Source organism: Canis lupus, chromosome X, assembly GCF_003254725.2.
Source record: "Canis lupus dingo isolate Sandy chromosome X, ASM325472v2, whole genome shotgun sequence".
Classification (NCBI taxonomy): Eukaryota; Metazoa; Chordata; class Mammalia; order Carnivora; family Canidae; genus Canis; species Canis lupus.
In genome coordinates, this window is record NC_064281.1 from 16,011,217 (window position 1) to 16,028,490 (window position 17,274).

Consider the following 17,274-nt stretch of genomic DNA (forward strand, 5'->3'; position numbering starts at 1 on the left):
CAACGCCGGCGGGCCCGCCCCCCGCCCCCTCCCCGGCCCTACGGCGCAGGCGTGGCCGACTGAGCGCCCCAGCTCCCCCGCCATTGTTAGAGCGGACGGTGACGCGCTTTGGAAGGGTTCCCGGGAGTTCGCAGGAGCACGCGGAGTGGCAGGGCGGTGCCGCGAGCCGGGAGAAGGAGTCCGGGAGGGAGGGGGCGGGGCCCGAGCGTCATAATAAAGGGCGGATTCCGCTGGCGCCCGCTGCTGGCTGACAGCTGACTCTTAGCTGCTTTGTGACCGACCAGCCCGCGTCTCCGGGTTTCAGCTACTGCTGACTCATTAACTGATCTCACTGCTAGTTTTAATTAGACCCTTTCACCCGCCCAACCTGGTCGGGATCTTGACGGGAAGGGCAAGGCTTTTCGGCCATCCCCATTACCAAGGCATCATATTTGCATGGCACTTGTTTTTACTTTATAAAAGACTACATTTTTTTTAAGAGGAAGTTTCTTTTTTTAAAAATTTTTAAAATTTATTTACGATAGTCACAGAGAGGCAGAGACACAGGCAGGGGGAGAATCAGGCTCCATGCACCAGGAGCCTGATGTGGGATTCGATCCCGAGTCTCCAGGATCGCGCCCTGAGCCAAAGGCAGGTGCCAAACCGCTGCGCCACCCAGGGATCCCCAAGACTACATCTTTTGCCTACTGTTAACATCATTTGGCAGAACGTCTGGCACCTAGGAAGTGCTCAATATACACAGGAAGGGAGGGAGGAGAGAAGACAAAGTGTTATGGGCTGAACTGTGCTCTCTCCAAATTCATATGTTGAATTCTTAACCCCTAACATCTCAGAATGTGACTATATTTAGAAATAGGGTCTTTAGGGGCACCTTGGTGGCTCAGTTGGTTAAGCTTGGGACTTGGTTAAGACCTTTGGCTCAGGTCTTGATCCCAGAGCCCTAGGATCCAGCCCTGCCTAGGGCTTCCTGCTCAGCGGGGAGTCTGCTTCTCCCTCTAGCTTTGCCACTCCACCGCCCCACCGCTTCTCCCCCAACTTCCTTCGGAGGGTGATAGCTAACATATATCTTGGCAAGGGGTGGGGGTGGGAGGGTAGGATAAAGGAAGTTTCCAAAGGGATTTTTACAGGATCCTGGAGGTTGGGCTAATGTCAAGCTAAGGTTGCCTTTTGCCTTTAGCAAAGTACTCACATTGAGGCGGTTGAGTTCCTGGAGGAACTCTGCCTGTCTCAAGTACTTGTCAGTGGGCTGTAAGTTAAAATGAAGTTTGGCGTTTTTTTAAATTTGCCAATGTTCTCCATATCAGGCATATTCAAGAAATAGCAAGAAGGTTAGTGTGGCTAGAACACAGTGAGCCAGGGAGAGTTTAGGCAGATGAAATCAGAGTGGTAACAGGACCAAATGACTTGTTATAATCCCTGGTAGGTTTTGAACAGATAATTTCAGATTCTATATTAAGAATAGATTGTAGGGGCACCTACATACAAAAATTATTTTGCGCTCCTTATTAACTTAGAAACGTTCCTGTTTTAAGTTCTAGAAATCCAATTAAAAAAATTTATACTTTGGATAGAATTTGACATTAGGACATATTGTCATATAGTTGAAATAACCTGATAAATGACATACATGCATTTATTTGAAACTTTATTATATAAATTTTCATTTCTTTTAAAGATTACAAAACCTGTTCTGTGACAGGAATACAAGCAATATTGTTCCAGGATTATTCATGGATACATCTGAAAGAGCTTAGATTACACATTAATAGTATGATTTGAAAACTTCCCAGATTAAACTCTTAAGTAAAACAATTTAAAGTATTCAGTGATATTTATTCCTTTACAAGCATTTCATAATTATGGCAGCAGTGCCAAGCATCTGATGCGATTTAACCACCAATAAAAGGTACAATACATAGGAACTCATGATATGGTACCTTGGGCTTCTGGCATGCCTTACTAGAGAGAAACTAGTATAAAGTAAGATCATGTATAATAGTAGAAAAATATTTGTGATTTTTTTTCTTTTTTAAAAACTGTTTAAGTAGATGCCCACCCCATCCCCACCCAAGGCCAAAAATGCAAAATAATTACATCCCTTAGGTGTATACCATCCCTTTTGCTTAGGGTAAGAGTTAAGATAAACCTAATACACGTATATAATTTTAAGAATTAAAAACTCATCACCCATAATTATTAAGGATGCTAAGGAATGGCAACTAAAAAAAAATAAAAAGAAAGCTTTAGATGATAAACTACACTTAGAGAAACACAAACCAATACCTTTATCCTTATGGCCTTGCTCTGTATTTAAAAGTCCTACTTTACATACTTGTTTGAAAAACTCAGTATACGGTTCATTCAGTACTATAGTGATAATAGGAGTAAAGATTTTCACTTCCATTAGATATTGAACTAATCTACGTAGACTATTACAGACTCTCCTCTCACAGACGTTTACACATTTTGTACTCAGATGGTATGTGCTCTAAAGAGGTTTTCTTGAGGTTTGCATTTCTGAACTCAGTCTCTAAATTTTCCTTTCCACTAATCTCTATTCAACGTCATATACTTTGCCAGTTGCTCTGGGAGAAGTCATGGACATTTAAACAGCTTATCATGCACTTCAAGGTTATATGGCAAAATAATGAGGAAAGTGCCTTAAGAGGTAGGAAGTAGACTCTCATCCCAACCCTTGGTATGCCCTGTTATGAACAGTTAAAAGACTAGAATCAAAGTGGTAAATGTGAGACTGATAGTAATATGAGGCTTAAGAAAATTAAGTCGACTTAATTACTAGAATTCTTTGAGAACAGTCACATTGGAACCAGTTACAAGTCACTTGACCACACAAAATACAGCAGTGTCAGAAGTACATAAAGCACACTGTAGATACAAATTCTTCTTGGCCATCCATATTTAGGTATTATCATTCTGTAGGTTCTTCACTAGAAAAAGTGGTTAAGCGTGGCTCTGCAGAATACCACAGTCCCAAGAAAGCAAATTTCATTCCTTCATTAATTGGTCTCCACCAATGGTCACTTGGGGAAACCAGCAAAATGTAAGCAATCTGGAGGTGAAAAGAGGACTATTTTCACTAATCGAAATATAAATACTGAGTTAAGTCAACTTATCTGTCAATTAAATAAAACTCAATGTATACATCTGGTTTGTGAGTCACATGGAGCTAGACCTTTTGGAGGGACAAATTCTAGGGCTAGATTAGAACCTCTTGGTTTAAGAACCAAGGATCAACTATGGAACCCATTGTATTTGTTAAACACAGAAAACAGACTTTTTCTAACCCTTTACATTCCTGAGATACCTGTCCTATTGCCTTCATAAATCTCATAAATGCTCGATACCACCATGAGAATTATCTCTATAAAATATGGTAAAGCAACCTGAAAAATTTTCAGTCATTTATAAAGGCCGGGAAGTAGAGAGTATCAAAGCCATGTTGAGATATGTATTGCTGGTTTCCATGGTGATTAAGTACCAAGGCTCCCAAATCTTGAATACTTTTCTGCTCTCATCCCAGGCTGGACTTACCCCAGTCCCTTGCCAACCCAACCCATTCTGCTTACTCATGAAGCCTTTGCACCGCTCTCCTTCCAGGATCTCCTGGGCTGACTGTACAGGGCACAACAAACAGGCCAGCCCCACCTCCCATAATGTCCCCTAGCACCAAAAGCAACCACTTCTTAAAATTAGGTGGGAAATGGTTGATCCAAACCCTTACTTTGCAGCCTACCATATGTGAAATGTCAATATCTACTGCATATACACCATACCCCCTCCAGACACTCAGTGACTTTTCCCACATCAGCCTTGCAGTATGTTGATTCTGTGCTTATCAAAATCATATTTTTGGACTTTTAGGGTTGCTTGTGAATAAATGAATCCATGTCAAATCTGTTAAAGGTCTACTGTACTTAGAAAAAAAGACATCTATAAATTAGGAGTTGAAATGATTTACATAAAAAATTAAAAGGACAAAAACTTACCTTAACATCATTACTTGAAAGGGAAGATACAAACACGCGGTAGTGTAATCCATATTTTTCAGCATGTGCTCGGCAACATTAAATGCAATCTACCATTCTAGATATTATTTTGGATTATAGGCTAAGAGGAGGTTTGTAAAAGTGGTCTGATGGTTTAGTTCCTTCTTTAGCATTAAAATAATCATTAAGACTGAACTAAAACCTTCTGGGAGAAGCCCTGGTAACTAGGAGAACTAACTGGTGAAGGGCCGAGAGGAACTGGACTCAGTAAGTAATGGAAAGGTAAACCCAGTACAAGCACTATATTTAGAACACAACTGTTGGCCAAGTCTGTCTGCCTTAAGTCAAAGGAAATAGGAACACCAGGACTACAGATGAAATAAATTAAGCTCATGAAATGCATTTTAGGCAAAAGCCTTCAGTTTTGTGTACATACGACTTGGTTTTCTCCAATAAAACTGGTAGCTGGAGTAGGCAAAGAAGAAAGTATCTTTGAAAGCAATAAGCTTGGCATTCATATACCAGTAGAATATTGTCCTGAGAAATATGTATTTTTTGGACAACTCTGTTCCTGGTTGGGTGATAATATGAAGGGAATGCAGCATGGTATTATGAGGGGGAAAAAAACTGAATGAGAAGTTAAGGATTCTAGTCTTTGCTTTGGGTCTTAGGTTCTTTACATGCAACATGAGAAAGTTGGACTAGACAATTTATAAAGATTTACACATTTACTTCTGGTTCTAAGACTATGATGGACAATACACCTAAGCAATTATGGAATAGCATCAGTGTCCAAAATTTGGAAATCTTTTTTTTTTTTGCCCAGAGTTACATTAACATTTTAAAAAGCAACAAGAATTTGGGATGGTTGTGGTTTGAAACACTGAATAGAGGAGAGAGAGAAAGAGAGAAAAAAAGTTTTCTTTCTAGGCAATGGGAAGCAATTTTTGATAGTTAGCATTCATGTACTCAAGAATTTAAAAGTACTTTCCCCATCTAGATCTTCTGAATCCCTCTTCCTATATATTTTTTTAATTTAGAAGATAAACTTACATTTGATTTCTGTGCAGTAATCATTTTGTGTCACTTAAGCAAAATGAATGTTATAGATTTTCCCCTTCTCTTTAGTTGCAAAGAAGAGAAATTAAGGAATAATAAGTGGCTTCTAAGACATTTAACTAAAGTATGTTTTCTTGGCTTTGTACTCTAAAAGAAAGATTTAAAGCTTCGGGCAGGTAAAAAGACTTCTGATGTAAATGGCTCAGTACATGAGTAAGAAAGATCTGTTGGGCACATTCTTGATAAGGTTAAGTTAAATTTCCGTGTTCATGTTTTTCATATTACATATCAATGTATGCTAGGTAGCTTGACCAAAATACAGGTAATAATGGAAACAAAGTTTTCTTTAATCAAATAAAATTGTGGAAACTACCCAAATTAGATGTAGATAATGAACACTGTAATCTAAGCAGACCCAAGTGACCACCATGAAAGCTGATCATTTCTGAAGTTAAAGGAAGCATTATATGGCTAAAAATCATCAGAAGGAATTCAGGAAACACTCAATGGTGAACATTCACTTAGCCTACCTCAGCTATGATTTCAGGTGAGAACAGGTATTGTTTGATCAAGAATGTTTTATTCCCTCAAATAAGAAAGTTTAAATCCAATTTCATAGAGAGGCTGGTGGCCTTTATTACATTCAAATTAGTGTTTAATATAGAGCATTGTAATGGGATAGAACTCATTATGATTTACCTTTTTTCCAAAAAAAAAGCATACTTTTCTTGCAGGTATATAAGAACAGGTATCCTGTTATTCATATCCTAAATTCTGCAATTTGATCTATTTAAACATGAAAGATCTAATGGGACTTGTATGACCTGTTGCTAAGTTTTCCTTCACCAATCTCTTCACCATTACTCTTAAAGGCCTTTGATGTATATTGGCAAAATCCCAAATTATATGCCAAATACTAAATATGGATACTATTCAAGCTCAAAAGTGCAAGAACTACTTCCTTAATTAAGGAAAAAAGAACCCTAAGGAGTTGCAACGTATATGGACTAACTTCATAGGTGTACTCTTGATGTCATGCCACACACATGTGATAACTTTCTCTACCATAACAGCTCTCTAGGTTAGTCTGACAAAGCACCTGACTTTAAGAAACAAACAAATGAACGAACCAGTGAAACAGACATGGGGAAAGATATGTACATTTTGCAAGTATTACATTCAACAGCTGTTCCACAATCTGGCCATTTTTAGGGCTGTTCAACAATACTGTTAATCCAGGTGAACTATTTAACCAGATTTAATAGTCAATTGATTAATAATAATAGATTCCAAGTTAAACAAAGCATGTATACATTAAAGAAAGCAGTACAGAAATGTACTGTATATGAACTGTTTACAAAAACATACAAAATGTTGGATGGCACAAGGGATACAGTGCTAATAGAAACGGATTGTTTAAGCTAAGTGCTTAACATAAACTGTCCATCCCTATAACTAACAAAGAATATTTCAGGGACATGAAATATTTCCTATAAAAATAATGCTATATGGTGTAGAGTACTTTATTCAGTGTATTTTTAGGTGGTATTCATATGTTCATTATTCTTGTTGATTCAGTGAATATGTCTTCATCATTGTTTCCATTTTCATTTCATCCGAAGCTCCAGGAAAATCTAACTTGCTAACAATCATTTAAAGCGAGAAGAGACGGAAGCAGGAGCAGCAGCAGGAGCAGCAGCATTATGGGTACCAGCTGGGACAGTGTGTGCTTGCAGGTGTCTCTCAGGTATGTGCTACCTGTCGCCAGAACTTGTGCTATCAGCTTACACCATGGTACCAAATATCTCACTGAGGTCACTTCACAGGGCTGTGGAGGTGATTTTTTTAATACCTCTCCGCTGAGCAAGAGTAGAGCGGCCTACTGGTTCCAAAACTGGTGACTGATTACGGTTTAAAGCAGAGTATGTAGCTGCCATAGCACCCTGAAAACAGGAAAGAAAGGTCACAACACAAACGACAATGGGTAGTCACAAGTTCACAGAATATGAAATGGAAATTTCTTTCCCCCTAAATAATTTCTTCACATGAAAATTTATATAGATTTAGTTGGGCTCATAATGAAAATAACCATACTGGTCAAACCCTCTGATTTAATTAAAATTAAAGAGGCAAATGTGGGAGGCTGAACTTATAAATGAGAAAGGACAAGGATATGCCTATAACAAGCAGTCCTCACTTTTCTCAGGACTACTGGACTTTTTTTTTTAAAAGATTTTATTTATTTATTCATGAGAGACACAGAAAGAGAGGCAGAGACATAGGCAGAGAGAGAAGCAGGCCCCTCACCGGGAGCACAACATGGGACTTGATCCCTGGACCAGGATCACACCCTGAGCCGAAGGCAGACGCCCAACCACTGAGCCACCCAGAAATCCTGACATTTTGTTTCTTTGCAATCCTTTAATATGAGAAGCCGCAAAGCATGCTCTTTTAGAACTTGCTTTGCCACTGCTGACAACCTAGTTTGCTCTGGGTTTTGCATAAGAAAGAAAAGTATAAATAAGTTAGGAAATCCATAAGCTTATCTGATTGATAAATTCAGAAGTCGTTCTTTTTTTTTTATTTTTTTATTTATTTTTTTTTTTTATATCAAATTTTTTTTTAATTTTTATTTATTTATGATAGTCACACAGAGAGAGAGAGAGAGAGAGGCAGAGACACAGGCAGAGGGAGAAGCAGGCTCCATGCACCGGGAGCCTGATGTGGGATTCGATCCCCGGTCTCCAGGATCGCGCCCTGGGCCAAAGGCAGGCGCCAAACCGCTGCGCCACCCAGGGATCCCCCGTTCTTTTTTTTTTTAAAGATTTTATTTATTTCTTCATGAGAGACACAAAGGGAGAGGCAGAGACATAGGCGGAGGGAGAAGCAGACCCTGTGGGGAGCCTGATGCAGGACTCGCACTTGATCCTAGGATCCCAGGATCACGCTCTGAGCCAAAGGTAGACGCTCAAATACTGAGCTACGCAGGCATCCCTCAGAAGTCATTCTTAAAGTAGTTTTATAATATTTTGGCGCACCTTGACCTTTTCTTTTCTAAACCACTCATTGTAAGAGAATCTCACTTGAGAAATGGATGCAGGCTGAGCGAAAGGGAAAGATGCTACGGGCATGGAGAGGGAGGCTCACACTCTCTGGGAGGACATGCAGAAAACAGTGCCTGAATGGGGCAGCTCACCTTGACTAGATGGGGTGCATCCTGTCTGTTTAGTTGGTATTGCGGCAGTTGGTCCCAGTGGACAATCCAAGGATGTCTGAGCACAAGGGCAGCAGTCAGTCTCTGATGTGGATCCACATGAAGCATCTTTGACACTAGGTCCTGTAATGGGAATAATAATAATAATAAAACAATCCTAAACTTTTCTGTTTGTTTTTCTATAGCACTTGATACTGGTAAGCATTCTTCCTTAGCTTCTATGACACTATTTTCTCCTGGTACCAAACTTTGGGGTTCAAGGCAATTTGGTCAACATGACAATTTCTTTTCTTTTTTTAAAGATTTATTTATTTGAGAGAGCAGGCAAGCACGCATGTGTGTACACACAAGCGAGCACAAGCAGGAGGAGGGACAGTGGGAGAAGGAGAGAATCTCAAGCAGACTCTCTGACATGGGACTCTATCCTTGAGATCATGACGTGAGCTGAAATCAACAGTCGGATGCTTAACTGACTGAGCCACCTGGGTGCCCCCAACATGACAATTTCTTTAAAAAAATAATACATGCTTTAAAAGAATAATAATAAATATTAAAAAGAATGAAAAAGCAAAAACCTGTTTTTCTCCTCCCTAACAGTAGTTTTGGTGCATTACAAAGAGTAAATTTACCATATTTACATATCTTTAAGTACTTTGGCTCTTTTTTTCACTGAGATATTCTGATTTTTCTATACTTTTGTAGATTTATTTTTTGAAAGATTTTATTCATTTATTCATGACAGACACAGAGGCAGAGAAAGGCAGAGGGAGAAGCAGGCTCCGTGTGGGGAGCCTGATGCGGGACTCAATCCCAGGACCCCGGGACCATGACTCGAGCCAAAGACAGATGCTCAACCACTGAGCCACCCAGGTGCCCTAGTAAGTTTATTTCTAAGTAAATTTTCAGCTAAAGACTTTTTTGTTATTGTCAAATAACGAAAAGCAGAACATAACTGTCCAATAATAGGAATTTAATTGGAGGGCTCCAAATGCCCCCTCCAAAAGATTAGAGTTATTTTTTTTTAAGTAAGCTCCATGCCCAACACAAGGCTTGAACTCACAACCCCAAGATCAAGAGTTCCATGTTCCACTGACTGAGCCAGTCAGACGTCCCAGATTAGAGTTATTTTTATTTTTTCCACTTCATGGGCATCTCACAGGAATTATAAAAAAAATCAGAAAAATAGAGAAGCAAAAGAACATGAAGAACTCCCAGAATCTGATTCTTTCAGAGACAAATGCTTTATATCTCTCCAAATGCTTTTTCTATGCATGGAATATAGATCCATATAATTGCTAGATAGTTTTATACTCTCCAAAATAACAGTTATGATTTATGAAAGCCATCTACCACTTAATTTTTCATTCAAAATGTATCTATTAAGTATTTGTTAAAGGCCAGGTATTCTGCTAGGCATTGGGTATTTAGCAGCAAACAAGATAGAAATGAACTCTGACCTCATGAAGCTTGCAGCCCAGTGAAGGAGAAACAAAGAATCAATTACAAAGCAAGCAGTAAATTCTTTGAAGGGATGAATCAAGAGGTATAGCTAGAGGAACACAAAGAGACACCTGACCTGTACAGGATGGGGTGGCTTAGAAGTGACTTTAGAGGAATGTGAGACCCAAAGGATGAGCAGTAGATGGATTAGAAAAGGGGAAGGGAATACAGAGCAATTCAGCAAGATAGAGCTGAGTGTGTTTTGAGGAAAGCCCTCAGGGAGGAGAACATGCCATAATTAAGGAACTGAAAGGAGTGCAGTGAGGCTGTAGCAAAAACTGCCAAGTAGAACATGGCAGCAATTAAGTGGGAAAGGTGAAAAGGGACCAGATCATGAAGGCCCTTGTAAGCTACATTAGCAAATCTGGACTTTGGAGGTAAGAAATCATTTAAAGCAAAGGAGTGATAGAGTTAGGCTTGTACTTTAGCTCACTAAGTGTGGAGGACAATGGATTGGAGGGTGCAAGCCTGGAGATTCCAGTGTGAGACCGGTGAGAGATGATGGCTTCGGGGCAGTATAAGAGATGGAGAAATAAAAAAAAAAAAAAGGGAGAGAGGTGGAGAAATATGTATGAAATTGAGGTACTTAAGAGAAAGAACCAACAGAACCTGGTGGATGACTAGTACTGGGAATCAAGATGTTATTCCAAGTATGCCTCTGCTATCAGATATTTACAGTTTCTTATTTTTAGTTATCATTAACAGCTAAGAACAGGAATAAGTTACTGAGCAAAATTAGAAGAAGTAAAACAATTAGGAACTCCCCTTCCAAATTCTTAAAGTGGGAAAATGTGCTTCAAGTACATAAAAGGTTGCAAAAGTGCCCAGGGCACAACCAAAGTCTGTTCATTCCTTCCATAGCTCTCATCATTCTGCTCAGATAAGCTCATTTGTGCTCATGGCTTTAGTTAATACAGATGATGACAACTCTTAACTCCACTGTCCACCCAAGACTTCTCTCCTAAGATCTGCATCCATATAATCAGTTGACTAATGGACATACATCTCTTAATTATGTATTACAGTTGTGTTTCAAATTCTTAATGTCCAAATCTGTAATTATCACTCCTTTCAAAACTACTTTTGTATTCCACATCTTGGTGAAGGAAACCACGACCTACTCATTAGTCTGAGGTGGAAATGTGGACTACATGCTTACTATCTGCTCATGCCTTCTTCTTCTTCTTTTTTTCAAGATTTACTTATTTATTTTGAGAGAGAGCGAGAGAGCAAGTGAGCAAGCAAGCGCACAAGTGGGAGGGGCAGAGGGAGAAGGAGAGAGAATCTCAAGCAAACTATGCTCAGCATGGAGCCCAATGTGGGGCTCGATCTGACAACCCTGAGATCATGACCTGAGTAGAAACCAAGAATCAGATGCTTAACCAACTGCACCACTCAGGTGCCCCTTCCTTGTTTCTTATGTCCAATTAACCACCAAGTCTATTTTGCCTCCTAAATTTCTCTTCCATTTGGCTCAAATCCTGCTACAACTTCTCTAGTTTATTTTTTTTTATTTTATTTTTTTTTGTTTTTAAATATGTTTTTCTTTATTTATTTATGATAGTCACACAGAGAGAGAGAGAGAGAGAGAGAGAGAGAGGCAGAGGGAGAAGCAGGCTCCATGCACCGGGAGCCCGACGTGGGATTCGATCCCGGGTCTCCAGGATCGCGCCCTGGGCCAAAGGCAGGCGCCAAACCGCTGCGCCACCCAGGGATCCCCAACTTCTCTAGTTTAGGTCTTCATCATTTGTGACCTGAAATGTTGCAAAACCCTACAAGTTAAACCCCCTAATGTTAGGTCAGTAAGGACTGAATGAAATAGTGTAGGTATAAGTGTTAGCACAGTTCTTGGCACATAAGTGCCTATTAAATTGTAGCGACAGTATTTTTCTTCTCAAAGCCACACATGACACATATGGCCCATATGACTAATGACATTCACATGTGCAGCTTGCTCTTGAGGCAACACATCAGATAGAACCCTCCCTCTCAATTTTGTGGGGGTATTCACTATACCACATGCTTGTAATCTCAGGTCTTATCTGGACAAATTAACAAAAGTTATCAGTAATAACATGATATTAATAAGAAAGGCTGTGAGATTCAATTTTTCACACACTATTTTTATCTCATCCTCACCTGTCTTTCTCTCTTTTTTTTTTAAGATTTTATTTATTTATTCATGAAAGACACACACACACACACAGAGGCAGAGACACAGGCAGAGGGAGAAGCAGGCTCCATGAAGCGAGCCAGATGTGGGACTCAATCCCGAGTCTCCAGGATCACGCCCTGGGCTGCAGGCGGCGCTAAACTGCTGCACCACCGGGGCTGCCTGTTCTTTTTTTTTTTTTTTCTGGTCTTTCTTTCATTCAAAAAAAGCATACTAGAATACAAGTTAATGAGAATCAAATTATGGAAATTAAAGCACATTAAGGTTATCTCTATAATTTATTTAAAAAGCAGGTGATGGGAGCGCCTGAGTGGCTCAATCAGTTAAGCATCTGCCTTCGGTTCAGGTCATGATCCCAGGGTCCTGGGATTGAGTCTCATGTCAGGCAACCTGTTCCACAGGAAGTCTGCTTCTCCCTCTGTCCCTTCCCCCAACTCATTCGTTCTCTTCCTCTCAAATAAATAAAATCTTTGAAAAAATAAAAAGAAGTGATGGGTAAGCTCTGACACTTTATTTTGTGACATTACTTGATATGCCTGCCTCATAACCAACCATGACAATTTCCGGCAGACTCCAGCGATAAGAATTACTGCTCCACAGAATAAACTTGAAAAAGAAAAATCTGATCACTACAGTGCTTAATATTTTTCAACAGTTTTCCAACATCTAGAATAAACCTGAAATCCTGAGCATAATCTACAAAACCTTTCATAATTTGGGTTCATCAGCTACCTTCTCACGTGTACCCTGTCCTAGTCACAACAAACTGTGCACAGCAACCTGGAGGCATTCTGTCATTTTCAGGCTGTCCTGACCACAAATAGCATGTGTTGCTCCCTCAGCCTGGGATAGAATACATCCTTCTGCTCCGTAAAGCTGCCAGGAAAATCCCTTCATTGCTTCTTGAAAGCTTTCTGGGAAATCTTTCTGACTGAGCACCATCTGTGAACTTCTTTAACACAAAAAATGTACCACTGTAACAGCATACATGACACTGTACTGTATACTTCTGGTGATCTCCCAACTAGACTATGAGCTTCCTGAGATAAGGAATTCTCTCAGTCATGTCTTTGATTCCTGGACCTTCACATATTAAGCATGTTGTAGGTGCTTAATACATGGATTAAAAAAAGAAATCATAGGGGGTGCCTGGGTGGCTCAGTTGGCTAAGTGTCTGCCTTTCAGCTCAGGTGATGATCCCAGGGTCCTGAGATTGAGCCCCCTATCAGGCTCCCTACTCAGCGAGGAGTCTGCTTCTCCTTCTCTCTGCCTGCCATTTCCTCTGCTTGTGATCTCTCTCGCTCTCTGTCAAGTAAATAAATAAAGTCTTTAAAAAAATAAAAATAAAAAGAAGTCCCAGAAAAATGAATCATCTGGTTTAAGAAATATTGGTAAAAAAAAAAAAGGAAAAGGCTAATATTTCATTTTAAATCAGATACAAAGCCAAATATTATCTATACAGACATCATTTAACAGAGGCTTCATCTCTATGCCAAAAGTATTAGCCTACTTTTTTGAAATACCCTATTTACTTATGCGATCATCTCAATTCAGGCTTCCTCCTCTCAGAGAAATCAGCAAGTACTTCTACCACTACGTGTCTTCTTTATCTCCTCTATGTTTTTCTTATTTGGAAGTAGAAAACTTGGCTCTTCTTTTTCTGATTTTTAAATTTTTCACTCTTCTTTTTAAAAGAGCATTTTCTATGAATAAAGTAAAACTAGAGCAGAGTTGGAAAGCAAGTCTGGCAGAGGATGGCAGATCTTCCGGTGAGAAAGGCTTTTCAAATAGATTTCAAGCAGACACTATAAAACTATACTACCATTTACTGTGAAAAAGATGAGACCCTTTTCTACATAATATTGGTCAAAAATAGAACATGGTGCAGTTAGTCTAGGGAACAAGGGCTTTGGAACCAACTGCTTAGTTTGAAGCACCCACATGTTCCCAGTATGTAACCACGGACAAAATGACACAAAAATTCTGGCCTTGCTTCCTTCTGTGAAATGAGAATACTACCACCTATTTTATAGGGTTTGTTAAGAGGATTAAATGGGATGATTTAGGTGAAGTGCAGTGTGAGGCACAGAACAGACACACAAATCATGAAGATTACCACCACCATTATTATTATTTTGGTTAACAGATTTGTATTTTTTCTTCCAAATTTTTATTTAAATTCTAGTTAGTTAACATACAGTGTAATAATGGTTTCAGAAGTAGAATTTAGGGACGCCTGGGTGGCTCAGCAGTTGAGCGTCTGCCTTCGGCTCAGGGCGTGATCCCAGGGTCCCGGGATCGAGTCCCACATCGGGTTCCCTACATGGAACCTGCTTCTCCCTCTGCCTGTATCTCTCTTTGTGTCTCATGAATAAATGAATAAAATCTTTAAAAGAAGTAGAATTTAGTGATTCATCACTTACATGTAACACCTAGTGCTCATCACAAGTGACCTCCTTAATACCCATCACCCATCTAGCCTATTCCCCAACCCCTCCCTCTATCAATACTCAGTTTGTTCTCCATTGTTTTTTTTTTTAAGATTTTATTTATTTATTCATGAGAGACACAGAGAGAGAGAGGCAGAGACACAGGCAGAGAGAAGCAGGCTCCATGTAGGGAGCCCGATGCCGGACTTGATCCCTGAACTCCGGGATCATGTCCTGAGCCAAAGGCAGATGCTCAATTGCTGAGCCACCTAGGCATCCCTGTTCTCTACTGTTAAGAGTTTCTTATACCATCATTATTATTCATCATGTTTGTCAGCAAGAAGTAGTTTTAGATGTACAGGTAATAAAGCCAAACCATTACCTTGTGGGAAACAAAATAATTGGTCCATTTTTGAGTTCAAGTTATTTGGTAACACCACTTCAAAATAATACTTTATAAACAAAAGTTTGTAACTGATATTTTCTTTCTCACTAGGGACTATGAAAAATTATTTTCTCAAAAGTTTATAATAGGAAGCCATACTTACCTTTGCTGTATCTGAAACAGAATTCCAGTAACCACCACTGAGTGAGAATTTTCCGCTGCCTATCCGTGCCAGTATTTCCTCTGGTGTATCATCAGGGCCATTTGCAAATGGAGTGTAACTAATTTATAATGAAATTAAAATGTTAATGAGCAAAATTTCTTTTTTTGTAGGTAATCTTCACATTTATTTGTAGTATCCAAGAGTACTCCGGTTAATTTAATTAATATACTTTACTGAAATCTCCTAAAGTGAAAAATATCAATAGCATGAAGCTCCATAAAGCATCAGGTCAAGGTATAAGCTATGAAATATTAATTAGTCTTAATATATGATAATATAAATATTTTAAGATATGACACGTTAGAATAAAATATTTAAAATAGTGTATGTTTACAACATAAGTGTACAAAAAAGGTAATGGAAAAAATCAAGTTAAGACCTTAAGACATTAATAAATGGTACATTATAGAAAATCAGTAATGATATACTTATTTTTTTAAAGATTTATTTATTTATTCATGAGAGACACAGAGAGAGAGAGACAGAGACAGAGAGAGAGGCAGAGACACAGGCAGAGGGAGAAGCAGGCTCCATGCGGGGAGCCTGACGTGGGACTCGATCCTGGAACTCCAGGATCACGCCCTGGGCCAAAGGCAGGCACTAAACCGCTGAGCCACCCAGGGATCCCCAGTAATGATATAGTTAAATGTAGTATATATAAAGAGACACACACCCACAGGACTGTATTATTAGATAACATGAAAAGAAGATACTATAACACAGAGATTAAAAAAATAAAACTAGATAATTTGAACAATATATTGATGAATAAATGCTTACAAAATATGGTTCACTCACCCAGTAAGCATTGTATAGAGGAGGACACCAAGACTCCATATATCACAAGCAGCATCATAGCCTTGTCGCTTTAAAACCTAGAAAAAGTAAAAATTAGTATTAACATACCACCGAGATTTGAATTTAGAGATTAGAATAGGCCGAACTATACTATATCTTCTATCAATGTAGTTAAGAAAAACCTCAACAGAACATGATTAACAAAAAGGCAATATATTAATCCTGTTCTAGAATATTCTATAAGTAATTATATATATATTACACACATATATATATACACATATAAATTTAGTTTTGGTATTTGAATTAGCATTTATTGAGTGCCATCATGGCATATAGAGGACTATAAAACTAAAGGGAAGTTTCTTTTTTGTTCTCTGCTTCCAAGTTTCTTATTTAAATGAATTTATATTCATTTTGTATGAGGCTGCAGAAATGGTTATATAAAATAGAACTTTTAGGAACATATAAAAGTACAAATGATACAGTGCAAAACTATACTTTTACATATATAAAATATGATTCACTTGAGCATTTAGTAATCAACAACTATTATCAGGCTTGAACAGTGATAAATTCAAAACACTCTTGCTTCCTTAAGAAAATTAAAATATGGCAGGGGAAATAAAAATATATATATAGTTAATAATTCAACATGTTAAGTATTTTTTTTTAACATGTTAAGTATTATAACAAAATTATGCCTAAGGTGTTATGGGTAGAAAGATGAGGAAACCATTCTTTTTTGTTTCTAAGATTTATTTATTTATTTTAGAGATAGAGCGCATGACAGTGAGTGGGGGGAGGGGCAAAGGGAGAAAGAGAATCTTGAGCAGACTCCCTGCTGAGCATGGGGCCCCACAAGAGACTTGATACCACAACCTTGAGACCATGACCTGAGCTGAAGTCGAGTTGCATGCTTAAATGACTGAGCCACCCAGGAGCCCCAAAACAATTCATTCTTAATATGGAGAGAGAAGGAAGCTACAGCCTTCTTGTACTGGGACTATAAGAATTTGGGAGGTAAAGGGAGGAGGTAGAGGAGAGCAGATGACACTTAAAGGGCAGAGTCAAGGAGAGCAGAGCATGCTTAAGGACAGGCAAGGATTCAGTGTGACCAAGTGTCTAGGTAGGGACACCAGAGAGAACTAAGAAGGACTTTTATAAATATCTTGTTAAGGAATTAAAATATTTTCCTGTAGGCAATCTGTTGTCATTGAAGCATTAAACAGGGAAATAAAAATAAGTAGATGTGTATACCAAAAGAGAAACTCAAGGAATAGAGGAAATGCTGGCAAAAAGACAGACTGGAAACAAGGCCATCTGATAGGAGGCAATTTGTAGAAAACTAAGTGAAAGGCTCCGAGGAACCACACTAAGGCACGACATGGAGAGAAAAAGATGTAAAAATAAAATAGGAAGGAGTCCGTTGAGATGGGATGTATAAGGAAAGGGAAAAGAGATCTAGAATAGTCAGAAATCAGAG

The 17,274-nt window shown here is 38.8% G+C and overlaps 1 protein-coding gene across 12 annotated transcripts in view; it reads right to left on the minus strand.

Annotated features, from left to right (window-relative positions):
* Positions 1 to 1,628: 1,628 nt before the first annotated feature.
* The window catches only part of RPS6KA3 (ribosomal protein S6 kinase A3), a 112,819-nt gene continuing 97,173 nt past the window's right edge, over positions 1,629 to 17,274 (minus strand). For all 12 annotated transcript variants that reach the window (XM_025438334.3, XM_025438343.3, XM_025438342.3 and 9 more), the window contains 4 exons: positions 15,789 to 15,865; positions 14,931 to 15,048; positions 8,263 to 8,403; positions 1,629 to 7,009 (listed from right to left, as the gene is read on the minus strand). In XM_025438334.3, coding sequence (XP_025294119.1) covers positions 6,887 to 7,009; positions 8,263 to 8,403; positions 14,931 to 15,048; positions 15,789 to 15,865 — 459 coding nt within the window. In that variant the 3' untranslated portion in view covers positions 1,629 to 6,886. The remainder of the gene's footprint in view (positions 7,010 to 8,262; positions 8,404 to 14,930; positions 15,049 to 15,788; positions 15,866 to 17,274) is intronic.